The sequence below is a fragment of the Onychomys torridus genome, chromosome 19 (genome assembly GCF_903995425.1).
Source record: "Onychomys torridus chromosome 19, mOncTor1.1, whole genome shotgun sequence".
NCBI lineage: Eukaryota > Metazoa > Chordata > Mammalia > Rodentia > Cricetidae > Onychomys > Onychomys torridus.
In genome coordinates this window covers 61,399,063-61,427,017 of record NC_050461.1, presented here as the reverse complement: position 1 = coordinate 61,427,017, position 27,955 = coordinate 61,399,063, and the positions used below count along the sequence as shown (strand labels likewise).

At 44.5% G+C, this 27,955-nt stretch overlaps 1 protein-coding gene across 2 annotated transcripts; it reads left to right on the top strand.

Moving 5' to 3' along the window:
- Window positions 1–3,489: 3,489 nt before the first annotated feature.
- Window positions 3,490–27,192, top strand: Rgmb (repulsive guidance molecule BMP co-receptor b). Of its 2 annotated transcripts, XM_036168909.1 has the most exons (5): window positions 3,490–4,099; window positions 5,028–5,103; window positions 8,426–8,685; window positions 13,462–13,970; window positions 26,495–27,192. In XM_036168909.1, exons 2-5 carry the CDS (start codon window positions 5,099–5,101, stop codon window positions 27,152–27,154), a joined length of 1,434 nt encoding a protein of 477 aa, XP_036024802.1. In that variant the 5' UTR covers window positions 3,490–4,099; window positions 5,028–5,098; the 3' UTR covers window positions 27,155–27,192. The 2 variants fall into 2 exon arrangements, with proteins under 2 accessions (XP_036024802.1, XP_036024803.1); XM_036168910.1 differs by lacking the exons at window positions 3,490–4,099; window positions 5,028–5,103 and having other exon boundaries at window positions 8,219–8,685.
- The last annotated feature ends 763 nt before the right edge of the window (window positions 27,193–27,955 follow it).

Here is a 27,955-nt window from a genome sequence, read left to right as displayed (position 1 = left end):
CATCTCCCCCAAGACCCAGCTATAGCACTCTTGGGCATATACCCCAGGAATGCTCAATCATACCACAAGGGCATTTGCTCAGCTATGTTCATATCAGCATTCTTTGTAATAGCCAGAACCTGGAAACAACCTAGATGGCTGAGCATTTATAAGTAATATTAAGCCTCCAAGCCTTTTGGGAAATGGCTGGTGGATATTTGGGAATTGCTGGTAGGACAGAAACTTCCGCTTACAGAGCCATCTCTCTAGCTCCTTATATGTTTCTTGATTAATAGAGAAGATGCCCACGTTTTACAAAAGGGAAATTGTAAAAAATTAAAAATTTTAAAAAATTTTAAAAAATCAAAAGTTAATAAGCTATGGCATTTACAGCTGGAGAACTGGATACATTAGCTGAGCTAAAATTTTAACTTCTGTCATCTTTAAATGGATAGTTTTAAAACTGTATCAGTAAAAGTTTCTTAAGAGTCACTAGAGAACCAGTAAATGAATTTTACTGAAAAAAATGACTCTTATTCTGTGTGTGTGTGTGTGTCTGTGTGTGTATGTATGTGTGTGTGTCAGTGTGTCTGTGTGTGTGTGTGTCTGTGTGTGTGTCAGTGTGTCTGTGTGTGTGTGTGGTGTGGTGTGTGTGTGTGTGTGTGTGTGTGTGTGTGTGTGTGTGTGTATTCTGAGGACCCACCCCAGGCCCTTGTGCTTACAAATCAAACATAGATGTAAACATACTACCTCCTCTGCATTCTTACTCCTTTCTACTCCTATCTTCAATTTATTTGAATTGGTTTAAGGGGATGGGAGGAGTCAGAATGAATTGAAAGTGTAACATTCATAACTTTATGCAAGATAAAGAATTTTGGGGAAGAAAAACACAAGTTATATCCTGTTATTAATGGAACATCTAAGGCCTAATTAAACATTTAAATATTTTAGTCTATGTGAATGAGACAGTGGTAGTTTTGAAGTTGATATTATTATACAATATAACTGACTATAACTAATAACAACCTGAAGGAACTCTTAAAAATCCCTAAGAATAGATGGTAAGTGTTCTCACCCTCTCAAAAAAAAAAAGTCCCCTAAGTATATCAGGTACATATTCATTTAGGCATTCTACAATGTATACCTATTTCAAATCACTGTGTTGTCATGATAAATATATGTAATTGTAATTTGTAAGTTAACATTTTTACATAATAGCAACAGAATTTTAAAAGTTTACCACACTTCTCATACAATTATTCATGAACATTTTTATTTTCTAACAAAAGGAATACTTAGACACAAGGTAGTGATGGGATGGAAACTAATCACCCTGGTTTGATCAGTACATGTTGCATTCCTGTACTGAAGTATCATGCTTTAATCCATAAATATGTACAAATATTTCATGTTAACCAAAGATACTTGTTAGGGGAGATGGAAATGCCAACTACCCTGACTTAATCGTTAAACAATGTATACATGTATCAGGTTGTTATGGCTCTTCCCCAGAAATTTGAGCAACTAAAAGAAATTCTCTGTAATAGCTATCTATCTTTTAAAAGTAAGCATTGCTAGTAAAAATAGGCAGGGTTTTAAGTTTTGTTGTTAAAACAGGAGACAAGAAGTGTAGCCTCAAAGTAGAACTTCATAATGAAATGCCAGTCTTTTGTGCACTAATTTCAAAGATTCTACAAGAAAATAAGGCACAGTGGACCACAGAAGGAAAAGCTCAAGGTTCCAAAGTGGAACTGAAAACTATCATGAAGCTAAGGAAAAGTAAAATGTATGGTTTAAATAAATGCATGCTGAAGTAATCCACATAACAATTGGCATCCAGTTTGCCTTGACCAGTATTTGTAGAAACGGGGATTGTGATGTTTATGTCCATGTTTATGTGCAGTCCAAAGGTAGCTAGTTATACAGAGGACTGAAGGACTCTGGGGCTGCACTGGATGATGTCTTCTGTGCTGGATTCCCTTTGAACTATTTTTTTTTTCATCATTACTTTATGCAGAAGTTTGTCTTTGTGTTGGTAGAAGGGAAAGGAAAAACACAGGAAACTAGTCTTTCGTTTCTAAATTAAAGCTCTGCTATGCTGATTGCTCAAGGGGCTTTTCGGTGGCAAAACAAGTGGGAACATTAAAACTCCTTGTTTCTATAGACCACGACTGGGCCCCCGACCACCACCACTTTTTTTTAATTCTCAGTAGTAAATGGAACAGTTTTCAGTATATCTTACAGGTACCTTAAATCAGAGGTTCCTAACCTGTAGGCCAAGACCCTTTTGGGGCAAACAACCATTTTTGGAAGGGTGGCCTAAGACCACCAGAAAACACAGATATTTACATTATGATTGGTAACAGTAGCAAAATTACAGTTATGAAGTAGCAACAAAATAATTTTACGCCAAGCCGGTGGTGGCACACGCCTTTAGTCCCCAGCACTTGGGAGGCAGAGGCAGGCGGATCGCTGTGATTTCGAGGACAGCCTGGTCTACAAAGAGAGTTCCAGGAAAGGCACAAAGCTACACAGAGAAACCCTGTCTCGAAAAACCATAGATAGATAGATAGATAGATAGATAGATAGATAGATAGATAGATAGGTAGATAAAATTTTAAAAATTTGTGGTTGGGGGTTAACATGACATGAGGAACTGTATTAAAGGGTTGCAGCATTAGGAAGGTTGAGAACCCCTGCCTTAAATGGTATCTGGGTTTTGTTTTTGTTTGTTGTTTCTCAGTTCCATTGACATTTAGAGAAGATAACAGAAGATGAAAAGCAAAAACACAGGCAAAGGATGCGATGAGGGGTCTATTGTCATGGAATTTCTGAACCTGGAGGAGTTGACCTCCGCCTTCCACATTTTTCTGGACAGCGAACCCAGGGTTCTGACGTTACACACGCCGAAGTCCCGCCCTTTTTACACTGCCCCATGCTGCCTCTGCCGTTAGCTGGGGAAACTTGCAGGTAAAGGGTAGAGGAGAGAAGGCGTTTGGGCTGAGGGTAAGTAAGGTTAACTACCTGAGCCCCGCTGCTTGAAGTTGTTTTAACTAAAAAGAAGGGAGGGGAAAAAATCAGCACTCTTGATCTAAAATGAGGGAGCTAAACAGTCGCCGCTGAGTAGCTACGAAGCTCAAGAACCACTCTGGAGAACACAGCTCCATACCCTTCCCCCGCCCCGTTGCACAGGCTGGAAGGGACTATCGACCTGAAACATTTCCTGAGCCGGTTCTTTTACAACACACGCTCTCATCTGGGTCTTGGAGGGTTTCTTTCTGCCCGTTCTCCCGTCGCGAGGCCAAGTTACACTGGCAACCTGAGGTGGCCAGGAACGATAGCACTCTTAGGCTCGCACACGTCCAGAGGACCATCCCTGCCACCCCCTTCACAGCTACACACAGTAGGAGGACCCTCGGGGATAGTTGCGGGGGGAGGGAGGGAGGGACGTGCCTTTGAGGACGCTGGTGGATAGCTATAGAAAGCGAGGAGGAAATCGAGAGGAGAGTGTCTGCTGCCCTCAAGGCGGCGCGAGTGCAAACACCGCACGCGTCTGCCGCTGCCCTATCCCGGCGACAACTGGCGGAGCCCGCACCGGGACCGTGATGCTGCGGGTGGGTAAAGGCAGCACTGCGGGCCCTGAGGGCGGCGCAGAGGGCGGCGCTGCAGGCGTGAAAGGCGCCTTTGTGCAAGCCCGGCTGTAGGACCCGGGGAGACGAGAGAGCCGACCGAAACCTGGAATCGTGGGGCAGAGGCGTCCCACACTCCCAGCCGTCGGGTCTCCAGCAGGACAGCCCGGGAGCGCGGTGGAACGCGCACTGGCCCTGCAGAGGTTGTCTGAAAGCAGTTTCGAGGAAGTTGGGGAGAGGGACTTGTCTCCCCGCCCTCTCCCCCCCTAGGTGGCAGAGGCCCCGCTGGCTCCAGGGTGCCACCGCTGCCCCGGAGCTCGCTCCGGAACCGGCATCTGGAGAGCCGCCCCCGGGTGGGGCCGCCCGCCTGCCGCCCACCTGGAGCAGAGTGGCGGGCGCGGCGAGGCCTCCCTCCTGCGCCCCGGCCGCGTGGCTTGCGGCTTATTTTCCCAGCTGGCAAGCGTCGCGCTGCAGACAAGGGAATGCCTGTGGTGAGTTGTTTATTTTGTTGAAGTTTGCGGTGGGCCAGGAGGACGTGGGGGGCGAGCGGCAGGCAGCGGCTGGGACTGTTTTGTTTAGGTCTCCGTCCACCTGTGTGGTATAAATCTGCCAGGCTCAGGGCGGTGGGGCCCAGGGTGAGAAAGCCCCAGCGTTCCAAAAGCTCCTGGCCACGTTTAATTCGCAATGCCTGGAACTGACTACAGTTTAACGAAGGCTGTCCCCGACCCCCAGCTTTCCATGGACGCTTCCCTAGGGACAGTCGTCGCCCATGACCCGGGGACAGCTGGCCACTGAAGTTTCCACGGCTTCCCTTCCCTATTCCTTGAGAGCAATGGAGCTGGGGGTTTGATGAGAAAGGGGCCCAAGAAAAGAGAGAAAACTTGTCCTGCGTTTGGGGAGTGTGAAGTTCGTTCAGGGGTGTCGGATCGCCCTGTTTCTACAAACTGGGGTCCTGGGTTGGCCAGTTTCCCAGGCTAGGCTGGTGAAAGGCTAGCGGCTGGCTCCTGAGGGAGCCCATTGGAACCCCTGGGGCTGATGTTAGTCACAGCCTCGGCTTCGTTTGCCTGGAAGAAGAGCCTAAATACATTAGCGAGAGGGTAAAGCTTTTAAGGCCTTCTTGGGAGTGAGTGGCTGGCTAATGAGAGGTTAATTTTGTTTCGAAGGGAAGGCTGCGCTGGTTTCCTGAGATAAATGGACAGGAAGCGCATTACCTCCAAGCACTGGCAAGCGGCTCCCAAATGCTTTTTGCACCTGCTGCTTCTAGCCTTGCAAGCCAGAGGCGAGCCGCACTGGAGTCTGTAGGGATCAAGGGGCTCCCGGCTCTAAGCGCGGGTTATGAACCTCCTGCGCTATCCGCCGTCTCTCTCTCCTGGGGCTCAGCGCTCACACGGAACCCTGGGGCTCTTCTCTTACACCTAGGTCCTGCGTGTTCCGGAGCTCGGGGGCATCCTGATCCCGCAGAGCCCCTTCCAGGTGCGGAAGGGTTAAGAATGATGTAAGTACAAGCCAGGAGCTACACGCCTTGGGGCTCCTGGACTCTGGGCTATTCCAGCCCCTGGTTTTCAAACACTGTGGAGCAACGAGCAGCAGGGGAGCCCTTACTCCAGAATGGGTTTCACAAATCTCTTACTGCGGGCTTCTTGGTCCTAGGTGAGCTGTTAAGTAGAGATCCTCAAGTTAGGTTTCTGGATGTGGAGATACAGTACCTGGGGAACAGTTAAGGCACTCACTATATAAGGGTTCAGGAAATGAAACTGCACCATGTTTAGAATCTATTATCGTTTCTGACATCCGTTTTAATTTTACCCATTTGCATGTCCATGGCGTGGTATGCTTTGCTGGGTCTTCTGGATGTACTGTTCTGGTCTCATAATTCCTTCTTGAAAACAAAGGAAGAGAGAAAGAACGTAAGTGGTAAGACCCAGGGTGGATTTTGGGGTTGCTCAAGTTGCCAATCACTTCATTTTTTTCCAATTAAAATGTAAAACTTTTATAATCATCAATTTTGTTCTAGCTTCCTCCCTGGGTTTTCCTTTGTACAGTCCCAAATTCTACTTAAACTTGCCACACACGACCTTGAAAAGTGGCTGCCCTATAAATCATCATCCAACATGCCCTTGATTTCCAAGCTGATTTCAAATCTTGCTAAGAGTCCAGATTCACCCCGAGTGTGTCAATCGAGCTAATGTTATAAAAATAGGACCCACCTTGTGATTTAATTGTTTAAAAAAAAAATAGCATTTTCCTCTAGCAGCTGAACACTTTACGCAGTGATAAAAAGTGAATTGTTAGGCATACATGTCTTAAGCTTGTCAAATTTTACAACAGAGAAGCAATAAAACACCTTAGAGATGAATTTTTTGCTCTGAACAGTTTTTTTTCTTGACATGAGGATTCTCAGCAACTCGAGGGTGCCCTCTACTGACAAGAATATCTAAAGCCCCATGTATTTAAATAACATGATAGTGCCCAGGAAAGTCATCAGCAGAAAGACCCAAACCAAATTGAATGTATTGATCTTTAACTTTTTGGTTATATGAAGTGTGATAACAACGTAAGTTACCTTATAGGATATAATTAAATACTGAGGTAAGAAAACTACATTTTGCTGTTAGTCAGCTAGCTAAAAGCACTTATAAATCTCAGTGTAAGAATGTTTTGCCTGCATATCTGTCTGTATGTGTATCTAATGCCTATGAAGGTGAAGGGAATTTGGATCCCCTGTAACTGAAGTTACAGACTGTTGTGAGCTGAGAGTGGGCACTTCGAAGTAAATGCAGGTCCTCTGGAAGAGCAGCCAGTGCTCTTAACCACTGAACCATCTCTCCAGCCCCAAGCTAAAAGGACTTTTAAGAAGAGTGTCATGTGATCACTCTTTAAAAGATATTTATTAGTATTTTCTGAACTGTATTTCATGGATTATATGTAGTAAATGCAAGATGGTAAAAATTTTTGCTCTGATAACATTTAGTATACACCATTATGTAAAATTGTCAGATACATTCCACCCCTCCCCCCCCCATGAAAAGTCATTTCTCCAGGCAACTCTGAAGCTATTATTAAGCATATTAAAGATAGACATAAGGCTTGGATTATATCTTGGTAGCGAAAGGTGTGTTTACCACTTGAGTCATCACAGCATGTAAAAAGTAATGAAAAATTACAGTAAAAACAGATAGGCCTCCTTCATTAGGGACCTAGTGGTTTGAAGAACTCACAATGTGTCTAATGAGTGAGATAGTGAGACCTAAGGCTTGCCCCCCAATTATCCTGGTCCATTGATTAGCACATTGTAACATGTGGAATATTAATGTGTCTGTGGTTGATAGGAGATTCCTAATCAGAGATTCTGAGTAATGTAGCAGGTAAAGCTGCAAACTGTAATTTAGATTGCAGTAAGTGCATTTTAAATGGCAATCCTAAACAGTTTGTGGAAGGGCAGAGGCAAGGGGAGGTAACGTGGCTCCTAGCACTGACGCGGTTCTCCAAAGGACATACCACTTCACACTAACTGATAACAAATTAGTGCCTGTCCTCAACGCTACAAGTGCTTTCCTAACCCCTGGCGATTGTTTGTGGGGTTTGCCCTTGGTTTGGGAGGGCAACTCAAGTAGAAACAGACCTACCATTGGATTAGTTTAATAGGCTGGATATTTGTGGAAAAGCCACTGAGCAACAAGAAATCGTGGCAATAATTGCACTGCATAAAAACTCACCACTCTCATTAATCTAATTACCTTGTAACCGAACACGTTGAAGTTCGCCCAGTCCCTGACTCCCCGCTCTCAGCTTTGAAGCAGGGAAAATGTCAAAGAAACCAAAACACCAGAGCCTCACACAGCTGCCAGCGAATTCCGCCGGGAGACACAGGTCCTTTCTCATTCCATCCATCTGCTACGGACCTTGGGTGTCATTTGAGTATCTAAGGCGGCTCGGCTGGACTCTTGTTTTACCTAGAGACCCCGACAAGTTTGCTACGAGGTCCTGCAGATGTGATTGGCTGAATGTGGGGGTGGGGAGAACCGGGGTGGGGGAGGGGTTGGGGAGAACCTGCTAATACGGGGCTCGGGGGAAAGTGCTGGCTTCCTGCTAGCGGTCCGGGACTAGGAGGAGGGGGGGTGGTCATTAAAAACCAACAACCAACAAAAAACTAGGAGGAAGCTGAACCTGAGCTCATTAATTCAAGGAGAGGTTAAAGGCCGGTTCTCCTGGAACGCGGGCCAAGCGAAAGTCGCTGTCGCCCATTTCTATTGGATACCAGAAAACCTGATCGCGGAAAGGGGTGGGGGAGAAAAAGCACAAGGAAGCCGGTAGGAGGCGGGGCTCTAGCGAAGCTGCCCCACCCGCGGGCGTCGGACGCGGAACTTGAGTGAGACGCAGAAGGGAGGTGCGAGGGCGGGAGGCTCGCTTGCAGCCAATGGGAAGGGGAGGAGGAGTGCGGCCGGGGGCGGGACCTCCCAGAATTGGTGGGAATTCGGCGGGGCGGGGCGAAAGTGCGGGACTGAGATTGATTGACCGCGCAGGCCACGGGTGCGGAGCTCTCCGGGCCGCTGCCTGCCACCGCTGGTGCGGTTTCCCCCGGATCCACGCGCGTCGAGCCCAAGCTAGCTGGGGCCCGGCCGCCCGTGCGCCCGGGGCTGCTCCGGGCGCACGCTCACGGTCTTGGTATCTTTTCTCCCGCCTCTCTCTCTCTCTCTCTCTCTCTTTGCCTGCCGCGTCCGGCCGCGATGTCTCTGCGCCCTGTTGCCACCTCCCTCCGCCCGCGACGGCCTGTTCGTTGCGGCGGTGGCGGCTTGTCTCGGACGCTGGCCTGAAAGGAAGAAGAGGAGGAAGCGAGGCGCGCCCCCCGGCCCATGCCGCAGCCAGAGGCCCGGCCCAGCCACTGCGCCCGCGCCGCCGCCCTCGCCGGAGCGCACGAGACCTGCATGGACGGGCATGGGCGTGAGAGCAGCACCTTCCTGCGCCGCCGCCCCCGCCGCCGCCGGGGCTGAGCAGAACCGCCGCCCCGGGCTCTGGCCGCCGTCTCCCCCGCCGCTGTTGTTGCTGCTGATGCTCAGCCTTGGGCTGCTCCACGCAGGTAAGCGCAGGCCGGGTGGGGAGCGGGCCGCGCGGGCTTTGTTCTGGGTTCCGGAACGCTACGGCCCTAGCGGGCGAGCACGGCGTTTACTGTCGCGGGTTCACGGCTCTAACTGGCACCCCGCCGCCGCGCCGGGTCCTGCCCAACGCCTGCGGCCTCCGCCCGCGACAGCCCCTTCGCGGATCCCAGCGTGCGGGGGCCGCGTGCAGGACAAACGCTCCGGGGCTTTATTGCTCTCCACAGGGGTGTTTACTAGAGCCGCTGCGGATCGGGTTTCCGCTGCCTTAGCCGCCTGCGAGCGGAGACTAGAGCCTTGTGCTGCTGCTGCGGCGGCTGCGGCTGCGGCTCTACCGCTGGGGGTGGCGGCGAGGCCGGGAATCGAACCCGGTGCAAAGATTTTCACCCAAGTTTGGGGTGGATTCCGAAGGAACTTAAGTTATCCGGGATTTCTTTCGGTTTTGCCAAGGCTGCTTTGGGAGCAGAGTTTGGCGGATTGAAGAGGGGTTTTGAGGCTAGCCTCCTGTTTTCGGTTCCTAGCAGGCTTGACAGATGTGTGCTGCAGTGTGGAGGTCCGCCGGGCCCCCAGCGACGCAGCACTGTGGAATGTGCTCTTCGGATAATAAACCTGAACCTGAGCCTTGTGACATGTGATGCCTATTTTTGTTTTCTTTACAAATATCATTTCTTTCTAAGACTTGGCCTAGACCATGAATTTCCCTCTAATACAAAAGTCGAAGGAATCATTGTCCTTGGGATTAAAAACCAGAGCACTACATAGATTTCCTTGGAGGCCTTTTCCCCTCGTGTTTATGATGACACTCACAACGCTCTGATCTGGAGAATTCTAGTTTAATGTCACTCAACTGTACTAAGAACTTTTTACTTGTTAAGGCATACCAAGCGTGCTAAAATAGCCAGGAGGTCTTTTAAGGAATGGAATAAAATGGCATTGAAGAGACATCTCTTCGAGGTGGTGTAACGGCTGCATTTTAACACTGTCACTTGGAGAAATGGACTGGTCGCACTAAAAAATGTAATAGCCAGTTGTGGAATAATTAAGGCTTTAAATTAGTAGCTTTAGAACCTCAGGGAAAAAATGTCTGCCTGTGGTTTCATGGAAACTTTTTGTTAATGTGCCTGTATTCAGGAGTGTTGGGGAGAAAAATATGTATCCATTGTGTCAAACTGCCTTTCGTGAAAGGGAAGTTGAAATGCTAGGTTGAGAACTCTGTTCTCTTTGGCAGCTTGGATATTTGTTGTTCTAGGGTCCTGACAGGACTGGGGAGTAGTTCTTGGCGATTTCCTTCCTGCCCTGTGAAAATCCTAAGAAACTGGACTAAAAGTTTCCAAAATTAAGGTGCTTTGGTTAAGGAATTTGGAACATGAGGTTCCTTTCAGAAACTCAATATATGCTCACCTTAGATTGGACCCAAAGGGCTTGCAAGGCTCTCATTACTGTGAACTTGTTGGAGTGGAGTTCCTTTTGAGATATCTCTTTGAAGACAGACCGGTGCTGTTGAAATGCTGGGGGAGGGGGGGTGGGGGGGTCCTTTCCAGACCAGGGAACCTAGCAAGTGCTTCTTGCAGATGGACTACCATATGCTTTACGTCTGGGTCCATATCATTTGCCTCGGTGCTCCATATGGCTCTACAGTTCACTCAAATCAGCTTCTTATCTCATTTCCTTTATTATAAACCGGCGACTCCTGCAGATTCCTGGCGTGAAGGAAGCTGTCTTGCATGGTCAGTCTTTTATATCTGATTCATTAAAAAATGATGAAAGCTTTAGACCACGGATCCTTTAGCACTTTACAGTAACTGGCATGAAAATACACCACGTCGCACCAATTGTAGATGATCTGACCCCAAAATAGAAAATTTTTCTTTGTTAGGGCATCTTTTGAATTCTGCCCTTGGAAAATGGCATTTATTTTTATTCTCATATATGTTTTATTTTATCTTAAGACCTTTGCAGTTCCTGAGTGGATATCAGATATGGGAGTTCTTGCTTACTCATACACTTCATGGCCTCCTTGGCTACATTCCTGGAGCGTGTTTCTGCTCTGCATTGTCTTGGCATTTTGACAGGAGGCTTACTTTACCGCTTCTAACAGGCAAAGTGTGCATTGTCATTATAAATTCATGAAGCCTGGATATTTCTGGGTGTATGCTGCAAATTAGTCATTATACAGGAGCCTGCAATGGAGCTGAAAATGCTACCCTCTAAGTATTTTCTCTTCAGTTAGCCCTCCTCCCAAGGGTTGTTAGGACCCTTATCCAGAGCCAAAGAGCTGCTTTGTATGTAATTTCTCAAAGCAGTCAGCACCTTCCTACCATAAAAAAATGGAACAAATGAGGGACTGTGGACAAAGAAAGGAACCCACTGGGAGTAAGTGCTGTGCCTTCTCTCTCTTCAGCACTTACATTCTGTGCTTTTCTCCATGCTTTTCTTACTTTTGATATTTTATGACTATTTGAAATAATTATAAGTAACTGTATGCTCGGATGGATTTTATAGACCATAAAAAGAACAAATAGGCCCCACAAGTTTAGCGGAAAGTTCTGGTGCTGTCATTGTGTCTAGTCCAGGAGCTGTTCATTAGTGAGTGATCTTGGCCCTGTTTTTACTTCGAGCACTGTATCTGGTCTTAAAAGAAGAGTGGTATAATTGTCACCCCACTGTTTGTGGTTTTCAGCTATCAGTGATTACTGTCTTAGTTAGGAATGTAAAGGAGAATGGTCTTCACACCAGTTAGTTGTGTACAATCCCACTAGGACAAAGCAACGCCTTGAGTATGCCTTTCCCTTGATAAATGGCTTGAAGGCTTCTGGAAGAGTGAAATTTTTTATTGCTTTTGTTGTTTTGTCTTGTTGTTCAGGAAAAGTAGTTCAAAGTAAATAAATCTGTTTGGGAGAAAGGAATCCTGTGCATTTAACTTGCTTGGTCAGTGTTACACTGAGCAGGCCTTAAATGGACCAAACACATGAAGATGATTATTTTGTTTTGTTTTTTGAAGTGCTCTGGTGGTTGCTATAAGTCCATAGCTCTGAAATAGTAAGATAATTTTAATCTCCTTTCTTCTGGTAAAAGTGGAAATGAAGACTCAATTAATGCTTGTCCTTCTCCCAGCCTTTGAAATTTCCAGCCATGACAGATTGTTATCTCCCACACTTCTCTACAGCTAAAGCCAAAAACAGTTTACCATTTAATTAAAACTTGAAAGCATCCGTTCTAAATTACCTATCTAAATCAATATAGGGATTACTACTACATGATGTCTTTTATCAGATGAAGTTTTAGGTATCAGTATCCTGAGGTTTACTGTATCCACATATTGAAATAATTATATATTTAAAAATAACCCACTGATTTTAATTAGGCATAGTGGCATACACCTGTATCCCAACAACATTCTGGAAGCTGATGCAGAAAGATTGCAAGTTCAAGGTCAGCCTGGGGTAAATAAACACACACAAACTAGCCAAAATCAATGAATGACCCAGTCATGTCGACACCCCCCAATACAAAATGTGAGATATTTTATGCCTGGAAAAGCCCACAAAGCTGCTATAACAACTTCCTCATTTTTCAGAAGAGCAAGTTGCTAAAATGTGGAGAAATCAGTAAGACTTCTTCCATAGATTAAACACCTCTAAGGAATTTCAAGTAACAAATACATGCTACAGTTCATTTTACACGACTTAAGATACATGAGCAATGTTTCTTTTAGTAAATCTATTCTCACTTTTTGAAACAATATAAAATCAATTGGTGCACATGACTGACCTAGTGTTTTTGTTATTTTTGTCCTTTTCTCTTGTTGCTTTGAGAAGTTTCGTGAATTGTTGTATGAGAGGTGACAAAAAAGATAATTTGGAAATTTCTTTGATGTGAGACATTAATCCTTGAGTTTTCATTTTAACTTTAACTTGAAAAGGGAAAATGATGTGTGTATGTTCACACACACACTGGGAATTCTTGGCTTTATAGCTCTCTGATTCATGTTTTGAAATATAGTTTTGATGTTGCATACTCTTAGTTTGTGTGTGTGTGTGTGTGTGTGTGTTTTGTGGTTTGTTTGAGATCTGTGTGACAGATGTGTTGGGAGAACTAAAATTGGATCATGGACAAGTGAATCACATTTTTTTTAGCAGAGTGCTTAGATTTTTATAGAAGCGAGGGCATTGAGACTATGGATGTAGTTTGTTAGTAATGTACCTCAGGAAAGATAGATTGACTTATTATTGGATTTTTTTGCCCTTGATTTTCATGCCCTATAGCCATACAAATATCAGGTAAATATACTTTAAACATGCTATAACTATAATTTAGAATTTTATCCCTTCTTCAGGTGTGTAAGCTTTAATCATAGCTCTGTGCATAGTGTATCTCTCCAGTGCTCTCCAACGCAAATAACTCACACAGCTTTAAAAGTCAAAACATGTCTTTGGCTTTGCTTTGGAGCAAAGGACTCTGTCAAAATCTGTAAATAAATAGCAAACAGGAAACAATATTTCATTTGCAATTTTAACCTGGAGACATTCCTAGACTAGACTTGTGTTCGGTTACCAAAGCCCAAGCTTTAAAGTTTCAGTTAACCGTATCCAGTTTTTCTCCCAGTGGCTTTATATGAGAGATGTGATAACTCCTCATGTGATACAACCTTAAATAGGAGTCTGAGATAGAACAGACAATCCCGGGGAGAATGGCATCTTCTTATGATGCTCAGAAGTGATGAAGCATTTATTTGCTTGGTCCTGTCTTCTTTTCCGTAGGTGATTGCCAACAGCCGGCTCAATGTCGGATCCAGAGATGTACCACAGACTTCGTGTCCCTCACTTCACACCTGAACTCTGCCTCTGATGGCTTTGACTCAGAGTTTTGCAAGGCACTCCGTGCCTATGCCGGCTGCACCCAGCAAACTTCAAAAGCCTGCCGTGGCAACCTGGTGTACCATTCTGCGGTGTTAGGTATCAGTGACCTCATGAGCCAAAGGAACTGTTCGAAGGATGGACCCACATCTTCTACCAACCCAGAAGTGGCCCATGACCCTTGTAACTACCACAGCCACGGGGGAGTCAGAGAACACAGAGGAGGGGACCAGAGCCCTCCCAATTACCTTTTCTGCGGCTTGTTTGGAGACCCTCACCTTAGAACTTTCAAGGATCACTTCCAGACATGCAAAGTGGAAGGGGCCTGGCCACTCATAGACAATAATTACCTTTCGGTTCAAGTGACGAATGTTCCTGTGGTCCTTGGATCCAGTGCAACCGCTACTAACAAGGCAAGTATAATTCTTTGTCTCTCTTTCTGCTCACGGCTTTCAGACACTTGGTCCTTCAAACAACTTAAGGAGCGTGCTATAAAGGCCTAGTTTAGAGAGACCGTTTGTATATCTTCTTGGGAAGTTATTAACGGGCTTGGGAAATGTTTGCAATTACTTCATAAGGATTTTTTGCAAAATGTGGGTCTAAACTTAAATAGTCAGTGATATGAAGAATAAAACATAAACAGTGAAATCAAGTTCTCCAGGGAGAAAAGGCAGGCCTGTTTAATGAGAAAAACATGTGCCTTCTCTAATGCTGTCTTGTGAGTGCTTATGTGTGTGTGACTCTTCTCAAAAAAAAATCCACAGTCATATTTATCAAATGAGTAAAGTGGGTGTTCTGAATAAAGAAAGCTGTGAAGCCTGGGGCAGTGGCCCATCAGGAAGCATTCTTTATTGGAGGTTTAGAAACTATAGTCAATGTAATGGCGGTAAGCCAGGCTTCCCAGGGGCAAACCCACAGTGGTGCTTTAGTTACTAACCTTTTGGTAACCAAGGAAGTTAAGGATTGGCTGTGGCAGAACAGTGCTGTATAACCCCCATGTAATCTCACACCCTCATAGTAACAGTTTAAACCAGAAGCTGAGGGGAAAGTTGGCAAAATTAAGTTACGTTTACCTTGGTCCAGTGTCTGTGCTCTATGTTTATTTTGAAGAAAATGGTCATATAGAGACCTTTGGTGCCAACTGCAAGGCACCAGTGTCTTAGTACAAGGCAGGAGTGTCAAGTGGGTTTCCAATTACCAGTCTGTGCTAAGTAACGTAACTTAGTAAATAAAGGAGTTTCTCCTAGTGTCCCAACTACAGCACCTCCTTCCCTGTCTTCACCAGCTACAAACCCCACAAATTGACAGTCTCATCTTGCTTTAATTTCCTGTATTTATTAATCTGTTCCTTAGTTGTCATAGACTAAATATAATTGACAAGGATCAGTCTTTTGAAGTCTTTTGACTGTTCATTTGATCCCTTCCCTTGCCTTCAAATGTGAGGTATATTTTTAAGTGAGTTTAAATTATTTTACTTGGCATTTTGTGAAGGGAATTTTACAGCACCTCAGGAGATATCTGGAGACACCCAGGAGGGTCACAAATCTAAAAATAGAAGCCATTGCTCTTGAGCAAAGAAGACTGGGGCACTGGAGCAGACATTTAGGGGATCTCCGAAATGTTTATACGTCAACCCAGTAAAATCTTAGGCTTGCCTTTCGCCTTGGCAAATTCTGCATCTCGAAATAAACGTTTCTTTCCCTGGCTCTTCTTTGTTTGTAGATAACTTTTCTTACGTGGATCTCAGAATATGTATTTGGTAAAAGTTAGGTTATAAAGATACATAATTATGGGGCTAGTGATATGGCTCAGCAGTTAAGAACACCTACTACTCTTGTAGAGGGTTGGTTATCAGCACCAGCTTGGCAGCTCAAAACCATCTGTGACTGGTTCCTTGATCTGATCCTCTTCTGGATTCTGAAGGCACTTGCATGTATCTGCATGCTCATGATACCCATGAACTCAAGGGGGGTGTGTGTGTGTGTATGTGTGTGTGTGTGTGTGTGTGTGTGTGTGTGTGTGTGAAATAAATGATTGTGAAGTTGTAAGGTAGACCATTGCCAAAAATCCAGGATTACAACAGTCATCAGACACCTCAAACCTGGGAATGGTTACTGGATAACTGAAGATTCCATGAGGATTTGATGAGGCATTACATTGGGAATGGGAAAGTTATTCATTGTTCAGAGTTAAGGATTTGGAAGACTCTTGGTCAAATTAAACTATTAGTAATATATATATTTAGAACAATTTACAGTGCACTTTAGCAAATTAATAAAACACACACACACACACACACACACACACACACACACACACACACACACGAGGTCTGTTTTCTCCAACTGGTAAAAACCAACGATTTTGTTCTTTCAAAATGGAGAAAAAAGTGGTCCTCTGAGGTTCAAGAGGACAGTAGAGTGTGGTTTCTCAATTGCACATTAGTGTTTTGCCTCATCTGGTGGCAATGCCGTTCAGCAAGTTACTCTAAGGTCTTCCATCCCCAGCAGTCACTGCGCTCTCTTATTTTCTTGTTTGTGTTCTCTGGGTACCCAAGAATCTGAAAGGCTGTTTTTGATGGCCTGTCTCAAGACCTATATGATATGTGTTGCTGAAATCGGCAAAGGCCTAACATTGCTACACAATCTTACCTTTAAGGACTTTAACCATTAATAAAAGTAAAAATAGTTGCTAGGTGTGATGGCTCACACCTTTAATCCCAGCACTCAGGAGGCAGAGGCAGGCTGATCTCTGAGTTTGAGGACAGCTAGGGCTATTACACAGAGAAACCCTCCCACGAAAAACCAATATTTAAAAAAAAAAAAAAAAGTGAGGCACAATGTCCTTACAAAATTCATTCTAAATAAAATCTGGATTTTTTTCAAATTCTATTTTACTATATTTTCTCTTTAAAAAAACTATTTTTGGAAAGGTTTTTTTTGTGTGTGTGGATTTTACCTGGTGTTAATCAGCCTTCTCACCTCTTTATCTCTGTTGACAAATACCTAAGAGGAGACAATTGAAAGGAAGAATGTGGTTTTGGGTTTCAGTCCTAGTTGCTTTGAGCTCAGGCAAGACAGGGTACCAGGATGATGGAAGCCTGTGAACAAGGTGCTTACCTCAGGTAAACCAAAAAGAGGCAAAGAAAAGAGTCTACAAGAGGGGCGCCTAGAGACAAGGTGTAACTTTCTGGGGAGGTGACCCTCCAGGTAGGTCATCCCAGCTTTCCACTCCTCCCCCAGTGTTATCCTGTTATAAATCCATCAAGTCTTTGGGAGGTGTACTTCGTTTTCTTACTGAGAATTTCTGGATTTACCTAGACCAGCATCAGCTAACTCGGCGCTGTACATTGCTGATACTGAACCTTGCTTGTGTGGCCAGGTGTTTCCAAAGACCTGTGTGCTGTGGGCCGCTGTACATAAAGACTAACTGATGTGGAAGTCCAGCTGTGGTACAGAAACACCCATGCATTTCACTGCTGAAGAGAAATGCTAGATTCTGGGTATTTTTCTCAGTAAGGTCACTAAGACAGCTGGGCTCTGGGAGCCTGACTTCTTGAGCCAGCCTCCTGCAAGCTTAGCATAGTTGAGGTCTCCCTTCCAAAAGTACCTCCCACCTGTCACCAAAGGATACCTAAACAGAATAAAGCCAGATGAAGTCACTGGACTCAAGGGGCATTTATTTCCCATGTATGAGCAGTGAGTGAGTTAGGACAGATGGGCCTGTACTGTGATTTATCTCCTCATCCATTGTTCTCTCCACACACTGGCCCTCCCCTCCACGTGGGAAAGAAGGACGTGGTCACAGGGCGCACAAGCATGCTTTCTCAGGACCTCCATGTTTTTGTATATACCCTTCACCCGCCATTCTCTTCCTCTCTGGAAAAGTCTGTACTCGTAGGCCAGCTTGCCAGGTAGATATCTCACTGAAGGTGAGAAGCTAGGGCAAGTTTTTCATCTCTCCACCCTGGGGCTGCAAGAGTTTCTGGCACACCTACACACCTCACCTCATCTCAGATACCATCTTCCCCACCTTTGGCTGTGAGAGGCACATGTAGGCATGCAGACTCTGAAAGTGAAATGAGGGGGCAGTGTTAGAACTGGCAGCGTTAGGGACACAGGGGAAAAGCAGTTTTCCTACTGGGGAGGACGGAGTCCCACCCTGTTGGCTCCCGAGAAGCATATGGCAGTAGCTGTCCTGTACCTCACTTGTTCCAAAGGGGCCAGGTCACCGGCCTGGGAGGGAGGCTGGCTTAGTGCCTTTGCTTGTACATTTTCTTCGGCACTTTCAGAGTGCACTCGTGCAGTTACTGGGATGTGTTTTTAAATAAAGGTCCTCAGAGAGGATATTTAAATGCATGATCACAAAAGGTGGCTGAAGAGCAAAGGTCTTGGTCCTTTGATGTGTTAAAGTTGCTGAGACCGTGGTACAGATGAGTGGAGAGGGCTGCCTAACATGAGCAGAGTAACCGAGTCACCTCCTCAGCCCTACAAAACAATGAAGGAGAAAGTAAGCAGTGTCTAAATCATCAATCCCCGGCTAGCGGAATGGCCCCGCTGGCAAAGCACCTGAGGCAAGGCCTTACCGCCTGAAGTTCATTCCTGGAACTCACGTGGTAGGGAGAACAGACTCTACAGACTGTGCTTTGACGGCCACACGAGCTCCCACACATACAAACACGTAACACATAGAAAAAATGTAGTTTTTAAAAATTAAAAGCCAGTCTCAAGTACGTTCTCCATAACTTTTCAAAATACTTTGTTTTAAAGCTTTCAGGTTACCTACCTAGCAATGGCTGTATTTTTAATCATGACTTTCACAAGTATCTTTGTGCTTTACGTTCCCTGTAATTTTTATGTAAAATCATATTTTTCCCACCATATTGCCTTTCCTATACAATACATAAATCTCATGAAAACAAAATAGAAGTAGGGAAAATTGGGAACCACACGTCCTGGTCTCCCTCCTTGAGTGAGAAAAAGGGTTTGCTATAGTCAGCTTGCCCAACCCAGATGACTTGTCGTGGCCAGCTGAGAGTGGCCACCATCTCCTGTTGCCCTTTGGGTAGCACCCAGTGCCTATCCGAAGTATAACAGGATGCCAAGCCCGTCGGGGTTGTTTGTGTGTATCATTTTATGTTCCAGAACACCTCTTAAGTTTCAAATTCTGTGACTCCTTTCTTGGAGTTCTGAGAGCTTCCACCGGACCAGGAGACAGCTTGATTTCCTTCCTTTTTGGTTAGTGTCCTCCTTCCCTGTATATTCGGATGGAATCCACCAGTCCTTATAAGCACTAGAGCATGTTTGGTCACTTGTTTCTGATCACCCTTCAAACACTTGCACAGCAGCAGTGAACATGTAAGTCACTCTGTCATTATCTGTTGTCTAGATAGACTTGGAGCTGGAGCTGGGCATGTCCGCATTGCAAAGACTTTCGGCTGTTATTTTAAGTGCATCTGTGGATCAAGGTTTGGAAACCTGTCCTCTCCTGACCTCATGCCTAGTACATTTTTTTTTTCTTGCAGCCAGGTTTTTATAGTGCTTTGTTTTAGCAACTGTGGATACCTGTGAGCTACACAATAGTAATCTTTTATTTTTATCAATGAAGATATTCTTCCTTCCCTTTGGTTGAATTGTGTTTAGATGTATGGACCCTGTTCCTGCTTGTGATGGTAGCAATAGTGGCAAGGGTATATTGTCTAGAGAAGCATCTAATCCTTAAAATCTGAGATTTATGTTCATTGGGATTTTATATATGTAATGTAGATAATTCCAGCCATTTCTTTGAGATTTGTTCCTTATGATCCTTCTTAACTACAAAGATGCTACAAAGTTCTAAGAGTGGTCGGTGTTGGGGTCATACTGGGAACAGATAGGAATGAAGTTTATCGTTATATCTCCCTTGGTGTAGTAATTTCTGGTTAAATGTCATAAATTTGGTGCTTCTGCATTAAAAAAAAAAAAAAAAACTATGTCAGAGATGTAGGGATGAATGTAGCCTCTGCATTTAGCTGGGCATATACCTAAAAGTACAGTCGTGGGAAAGTATGGGATTTGTGTGTAGACCCGACATCTTCAGAGCTTCTTGGTAGAATGCATTGGTTCCCAGAGACATTAGTTAGCAAGATGACACAGGTGTCAGGAAGTAATACAGAGAGAACAGATGATGTGAAAGTGTGTCACAGGCTACACCCAAGGCATGCTGCTCCTGCCTTGCCTGCTAATGGGATTTGGCTTCCCACCTCCCACAGTCAATGTGCCCCTCACCTGCATCTGCATGTCCACAGTCACCAGTCTTAATTTTTCAGGGTCCCATCTCATTTTTAAAACCCTCATGAAGTCCTGTCATTCCTGAATTTATTTCAGAAATGGCACTGAACTGTTAAAGAATGGGTTTTAGAAGAAATGAGCTCTGCTCCTGGGTGGGACTGGGTGTGTTGTCTTTTTCAATTTCCTGCAAGGCTGTTGTTTGTACTGGATTATAAAACGTTAGGCCCAGGAACTACTGTATGGTGTAGTTTCAGTAAATTGCCTGGAGGTAGAAAGATTTCTAAGTGCATGTTGGGAGAGAAAGGGGGATCTTCACTGGATGATCGATTTGCACTGTAAAAGCATTTTGTAAGATTGGCAGGCTCCTTGGTCATTCTTTATGCTCCTCAGATAAAGTACCCTTTGTTTTTTCCACATGTCTTAAAACACCCTGGGTAAAAAATTCTTTACCATCTTGTAATCCTCCTGACACTGCCGATTCCCTGAATCCCAGATGTCCTTGGAAGGAGGAGACCTTCCAAAAACCCCCCTTGGTAAGTGAAATAACCCAGGGCTTGTCTAACCAGGCAGGATTCCTTGGGCCGTGTAGGCCTCTGGTGCTTCAAAACGCATCCACACTCCTCCGTAGTTTAAGACAGCAAGCGGCAGGAAGCCAAAAGTCAGATGCACAGCTGAGAGTCAGAACTTGTCTCTCTGCCACCTTTCCAACGTCTCTCTGCCCTGTTCAGTTTTCTTTGAGGGGAAGGGGTAAGAAGGAAGCGTTGAAGGTTGGTGCTCTTTTTCTTGTTGTTGTTGCTGGCTTCAGTTAATGCTAGCCAGACACTTTCTGCTTCTGTGGAATGCGGCCTGAGAGAGTTACCTACAGTGCACATCAATGAAAAATGCTCCCTTTCCCATTTTGTCGTTATTTGTTTTGACTGCAGTAAAACTTGCTCTTCCAGTGTTTGGATTTTGTGTTCTTGTGGGTGGGGTGACTTAACAAAGTGCTCAGCCTGTCTGTGAGTGGTAAGGAACAAGAGCTAACACACCTCAGAAGGATTTTATTTTAACTAGACAAACCTGGAGTAAATCTATGTGTTGGATCCTAGCTAGAACTCAAGTGAAATAAGTTTGCTAGAGAATGGGAGCTCTTTCTGCTCCAACTTAGCTGATTATTTCAGTACCTGGGGTGGGAGTAGGGGTGGGGTTGGGGTTCAGCTGGTTCTGTTAGGCTTCATTCATATTGGCACTCAGTGTCTTCTTCACTGTAGATGGAGTGGGTACCACAGCATTTAAACATGAATTTCCCATCTCTTGTGCAAGTGTTCCTGAAATGGATTGGGGTTCAATCTGGACCTACAGACACTTGGCAGGTACAGATGTCTTCCCCTTTTTCTGCCCAGGCAGAAGGATATTTTTGGCCAGTTACTGGCTTTTTAAAACATGTGGTCACCAATTCTGACCATCTTGATTCTTTTCTTTTTTTGTAACTTTGAGAACATGAAATTGAATGTAGAGCTGGCAAGATCTGTGTGTACTGTGAAGAAGTTGAAGCTTCTTCTCCCCTTCCTAATGCTAAGAAGTAGCCAGAGAGGCTGTGGCTTCCTCTTCTCCATCAGTTTAGGAATCAGCAGTGGAACCATTACCCCGAGCTCTGGAAGGGTCTGTAGCCCTGCCCACTACTTTATCCAGAGGGAATGCCCCTGGAAACCAGGACTTGCTGTGGCAGATCTGCCGCTGCCCCCACCACTTTCCACTTTTGAAATCCTGTCGGCCTCAGATCTGAATCACAGTGGCAGCTTACGTCTATAGTACTTCAGGCATTTACTTCCTCATCTAAAAAGCATGGTGATAGTTGCCTTCTCACACTACAAAATCTGAACCCTAACTGAAGGAGACATGCAAAATCTGAATCCAGAGTTTTAGAGGTTTTGGAGTTGCTGAGGTGTACAGGCCTGGAGGGCTTGCCTCCTTATGCTCAGCATGGCTTTACACTGGTGTGTAGAAGGAGGTTGGCTAACTTCCCCGTCTCTGGGCCTATTATGCTTCCCGCCTTCCTTTTTTTAATTATGTAGAAACTGGTTTTTGAAAGTTGGCATTTCTGTGCCCGTCCCTTTCTGTGTTATCCCAGGGCCAGATTGCTTTCATTCTCCGTGCTTTTTCCAGCCATTTGGGCCGAGTGCTTCTCTGGACCACCCTCGCAGCCTTCAGCCGTGGGTGTCCTTCCCCTCTGGTTTGGCTTCTTAATTCTCTATCCGCTGCCAAGTACCCCTTCAACAGCCAAAACAGCCCCTGTTCTTGCTGTGTTCATTACCTAGAACAACACTGAAGACTAAGCATGGGCCATTCCAATTCTCTGCATCCTGTAAATACTCTGAATGCAGAACTTTGTAGAAGCAAACTTGTGGGTAGAGCAGCTTACATACTTGATATCTGTTTTGAAGGCAGTGTGTTTATTAGTCTCATCTAAACCCTAAAAGGAGTCTAGGGTAAGATTTTTTAAATGCTGCTCACCTTGTAAGTGTGCTGTCTTAACTGTTAGTACATTGTCCTAGTCCAATAAAATCATTTAACATTTTGCACTTCTTGTAATATTTGATGTAAGCTAAATAGTGATTGTAAAATTGCTTCCCAATTTATTAAGTTTACAGCTTCCAAACAGATCATCTCCCTGATGCTTTTGGGAAAATTGTCGGTGACAGCATGTATCCCCAGCCCATCATGTAATATACTACATATAAAATCATGTCTAGGTTTTGTATGAAATTGTTCAGACAGAAAGTTAACACTCTGGTGGCCCTGGAGATGAAGTGAAGTGTGTTTCAGAGCTTCCTCGGCCAGCTTTTCAACATTCAGAAAACCTGGCCCTCCAGAGTAGAATTTGGGTGTGTTAGGGATGGAGACAAAGCCATTGTGGTGGAAGCGTGTGCTGTTGTTGGAATGGTCTTGTTATTCCGTCTGGAGGACTGAGTGTCTGGGCTGTATCACACCTACCTGTGAAAGGGGCTCTGAGCCCAGCCCTGGTGTCCTTGAGGGTCTACTGTTTTTTCATCATAACCACACCCACACAATTTGACAATGTGAACACATCAGCTAATTATATGAGTAAAATTTATTTTAACTTCCTTGTACATGGGCAGAATTTTAACCAGATACAAATCAAATTGCCTTTCAAGCCCTTTCCTTTGCTTCGCTTTCATTTCCAGTCTCATGATGAGCTCTGAAAGTCTGGTTCTCTTGTTGAGGATCCGTTCCAGAAAGTTCTTTGCACTTGCAGTGCTCAGTGACCTGACTGCACACTGGTAAATGTTTCTTCCACAATGTATACGGAGCTGCAGTCTCTACAGATAACTGACTGCAAAGCCTTTGGGGAGCTGTATTTTAAAATCCGTGTGTAGTGTTTTACAGGCTGTTCTGCCTTAGCAAGATTTTTCTGTACCCGAGTAAGGCAGGACCTGGATTTTCCTCATGGACTTGTTCAATTTCATTTCATATATTTCGTTTTCTTGCTGGTGGGAAGGAGAAGCAGGCAGATGCCTCTTAGTCAGTGGTTCTCAACCTGTGTATAATGACCCCTTCAGTGATCAAATGACCCTTGCACAGGGAAACACAGGTATTTATATTATGATTCATAACAGTAGCAAAATTGCAGTTAGGAAGTAGCAACAAAATAATGTTATGGTTGGGGGTCACCACAACATGAGGAACTGTATTTATTAAAGGGTTGCAGCATTAGGAAGGTTGAGAACCACTGCTCTTGATTTTACAACAAACCTTAAGTTCTTGTTGCCTTTCACATGTGCAAAGGTTGACCTGTTGTAGCTGCGGTCTTCCTCCTCCTCATAGACCTGTGGGGGGTTGAGATCTCAGGAGTGAGATTAAAAATGAATGAGGAGAGCTAGAGTAGTTTGTCCAGGGTGGGATTGAGAAGGACTAGATGGGGGAGGTTTAACAAAAGACATTGATGTTTTAAATGCACAGAAATGCCACCCATCAATAATAAATGATGTGGCATTGAACAGATGTGCCAAATTGAGTTATTACTGCATATGGATCAGTTAGTGGAGGGAAGCAAGCTGCATAGCCAGTGTTTTACGATTTTTAAATGCAGAGTGAAAACCTCTGTACAGATTAGAATATCCATTTTAGGCTCTTGATGGCTGCTAAATGGAAATTTTTTAAAATTTGGAATTTGCAAAAATTCCAATGAAATTTTGTGTATTTTTGAAGAATTATTACGGATGAATGAGTTTGCTTTTCTGAAAAGGTAGACGGTCTGAAATGGATTTCATGCTGTTCATGGCTGAGTGGTCGCTTGTTGAGAGCTTGTGTTGTAATTGTCCCAAGGAGTGACATTGCATTACAAAACTCAAGTCATGTGAAACTGTTACCCAGAGTTTTTCTACATTGCAGTGATTACATATCTAGATGCCTGCTCCATACATATTTAAACTCCAGAGGCCTCAGGAGCTGTTACTCACGCTTTAGAATTGTCTCACCTCAGCATGTTGGTTCAGTAGATAGTCTACACACGTTCCCAAGTGAGAAATATGATAATTTTATCAAAGAGAAAATCAACTTCAAGCAAAATGAGTAAACAAAAATCCATGAGGTGGAGAACAATACTTAGTAGGTATAGATCCTAGAGAATGCTAGTTTTCCACGTGCCTTGTTGCAAAGGAAAGTGTGTGAGGTATGTAAACGAGTTCTGAGTTGCAGGGTTAGAATTGCTGTGCCTACTGAAAAAACCAGACTTGGTTAAACATGAAACTATTCCACTCATCTTAATGCTGACCCCCGTTGTCTTTTTTGGTAACTTGTTTGCAATTGAATATGTCTGCTTTGTTGCCCCAACAAAAATTCCTTTTCACTCTTCATAATGTGAAAATGTTCACAGTTCTTGCATGCAGTGCCAAGTGGGCTTAAACTTGAAGTTTGTTAGACTAGAAAGACACATTATTGAGTTGTTAAATCGTCTGTCTTTGGATGTGTTTCAGTTGAGAACAAGGATCATGACTGTAAAACAGTATTATTGGCTCTTATTTTAGCCGTCTGTATTGTTAACCTTCAGTGCTTTCTAGTCTTCCTCCCGTGTTTTCGGGTGCAGAATTTACTTGAATTAATCTTTTTCACTTCCTAGCGATCCCAGCATGTCTTAAACGGGGACTTGTCAAACTGACTTTAGAGCCACCAAATAAATCTATTTTATAGTCTCCTTAGATATCCACCTCAGAACCCCTCCCAGTGGAAGGTTCCTGAAGTCATCTCTTTCTGGTCACCTTCTCTGGGTTGTTAAGAAGGTGTTGAAATGTGAGAAGGGCTGGTAGTGAAATCAAATTGTGGCTCTGGGTAATTAGGAGAGAAAGCCCAGGGTTTCCACAGCACATTGTCTGGCTTTCGGTTGCAGCTGCAAACACGGATGTGAACTTAACCGGTTGCTCAGGGCAGCTGGCGCGGATCTGGCTTTGTAACTGGCTGAAGTAAAATGAAATGACTGGAAAATTCCAGTCAAGTTAACGCCAGTGGGAACGTGCGGAATTAAATAGTGTAAGCAAATGCTAGCTGGATGGGGGAACTTCAGACATAAGCTTGAGGGTGGTAGTGAGAATTTGGGGGGTAGTTCTGGCCTTTCTAACAAGGGTCCATTGTTTTGACTAGTTCTCTTGCAGGAGCTTAGAGGTTCTTGCCGTCAGAATGACTTAGAGAATGTATGGCTTGTCTGTCTGCCTTCTTGACTCAAATCACTCAATTCTTCATTTAGTTTTTTTACTAAAAAGCAAAACAAAAAACCAAAACTGTTACCACGTAACTGACAGGCAATCAGCCAAATCTCAGATACTCCTTCTGATGGTGCTGGGGAAGTGTTCATGCTTTGGGGGCACACAGAACCCCTGTCCCTTCCTAGTTACCCTCTCTCAGCACATGTTAGCTGCGAAAATGGGGCAGGTTCATTTGTTTCAGTGGTTTTATAACTGTTATAATGAAAGGATTCTGCAAGGAAGGAAATGGTCTTACAGAAGGAAGGTTTTGTATTAGCAGTAGATAGGTTTTTTTCTCCCTGAACTGCTTGCTTCATTTAGAAAATTGAGAACTAACTGGGAAAAGATGTGAGGAGTCAAAGGCCCCTGGTGCTGTTGGGGGAAAACATCTTCTGTTACTCAGGCATGTTATCTCTGCCAGTGCTTGAGAGCTATATGCTTGCCAAATAATTCCCTGTCACAGGGATTAACCAGTGATGTGAAACATTTGATTAAGAGACTTAAAGAAATCTCTCAAGAGGCACATGATTGGTAGTTGTTGCAATGTCCCCCAAAGCCCCTGTTTCATCTCTCAGTATTTATAATAAGTTTATAGTGATGAGTCATGTGAAATGGAGATAGTCCAATGAAGGATCTCTTTAGAGGCAAGGCTCTAAAGATATTTTGTTAATTAAGTCCCTCAAAGCTTCTGGGTATCTTAAAAAGGAACCTCCACCCCCACCCCAGCTATGCCATGCCTGGGTAATTTTTAGGAGACAAATAAAAATTATCAATAAAAATGGACTGTTCAGGAAAGCTAAGTAACAGCTTTTGCATTGCATTTGGAGCCTCTGCTGCAACGCAGTGGTAGGGAGAGTTCCCTAGTACTATGGAGTATTACTGTCCAGCCCCCCTCCAGCTGTATTAACCTGTACATCTTCCATCCCGCAGGTCACCATTATCTTCAAAGCACACCATGAGTGCACAGATCAGAAAGTATACCAAGCTGTGACAGATGACCTACCAGCTGCCTTTGTGGATGGCACCACCAGTGGGGGGGATGGTGACATTAAGAGCCTTCACATCGTGGAGAGGGAGAGTGGCCGCTATGTAGAGATGCATGCCCGCTACATAGGCACCACAGTGTTTGTGCGACAGCTGGGTCGCTACCTGACCCTCGCCATTCGAATGCCTGAAGACTTGGCCATGTCCTATGAAGAGAGCCAGGACCTGCAGCTGTGTGTGAATGGCTGCCCCTTGAGTGAATGCATTGATGATGGACAGGGCCAGATGTCTGCCATCCTGGGGCACAGCCTGCCACACACCACCTCAGTGCAGGCCTGGCCTGGCTACACACTGGAAGCTGCCAGCACCCAATGCCATGAGAAGATGCCAGTGAAGGACATCTATTTCCAGTCTTGTGTCTTTGACCTGCTCACCACTGGTGATGCCAACTTCACTGCTGCAGCCCACAGTGCCTTGGAGGATGTGGAGGCACTGCACCCCAGGAAGGAACGCTGGCATATTTTCCCCAGCAACAGCAGTGGAGGCGGCAGTGACTTGGCTATTGGTCTTGGACTCACATGCTTGATCCTTATTGTGTTTTTGTAGGGGTTGTTTCTCTTTTGGTTTTTGTTTGTTTTCTTCCTGGGTTATTTTCTTTGTCTATAACAAAATTTTAAATATATATTGTCATAATATATTGAGTGAAAGAGTATATATGTATATACCATGTATATGACAGATGTTTGTCCTAGAACACCAGATTGTACATTATGTGTTTGGCTGTTTTCACATATGTTGGTTGTAGTGTTTTTTGATTGTATCAATTTTGTTTTGCAGTTTTGTGAAATGTTTTATAATGTCCCTACCTAGGGACCTCTTAGAAAGCACTTTATTTTTTATATATTAAATATTTATGTGTGTACCTGGCTAATATGTATAGTGCATATACACAGACACCGCAGCAATCCATTTGAAGGTGACCAGTTTGTAGCTACTCTGGGTGTTCTTTCTGCACTTCCCGTTGCTACTGATTTGCCAAGGTACACAGTTCCTGATGGAGCTGTCTCCCTTCCTTTGAAGTGTCAATTTGAGAGGAAAGTTGTCTGCTCCCTTGTAAGTACTTTTGATTCTTAATACTCGGATCTCACTTAGGAGCCCCATTTCTAACTCATTTTTTCAGAACATGGGGACAGTATTGCTACAACTCAGTCCTTGTTACTCTGACTGTGACATTTGAGCACATGTGGCCCATGAGGTTAACCCTTCTGCAGCTGCTGTTTGTTGAGTTTGGTGGTGGCCATTTCAGGTAGATCCCAGGCATCTTGCTACACCTGAGCAAGTCCCCATCCATGTTTAAATTGTAGTTCCCCCTTCTTTAGCAAAACAAAATCATCAACTCAGTAGAGT

Excerpts from the sequence above, each read along its gene's own strand:
- Rgmb (XM_036168909.1), top strand. Across the intron at positions 8,686-13,461 it reads CCTTGGGCTGCTCCACGCAG|GTGATTGCCAACAGCCGGCT; the intron begins GTAAGCGCAGGC and ends TCTTTTCCGTAG. Across the intron at positions 13,971-26,494 it reads GTGCAACCGCTACTAACAAG|GTCACCATTATCTTCAAAGC; the intron begins GCAAGTATAATT and ends TCCATCCCGCAG.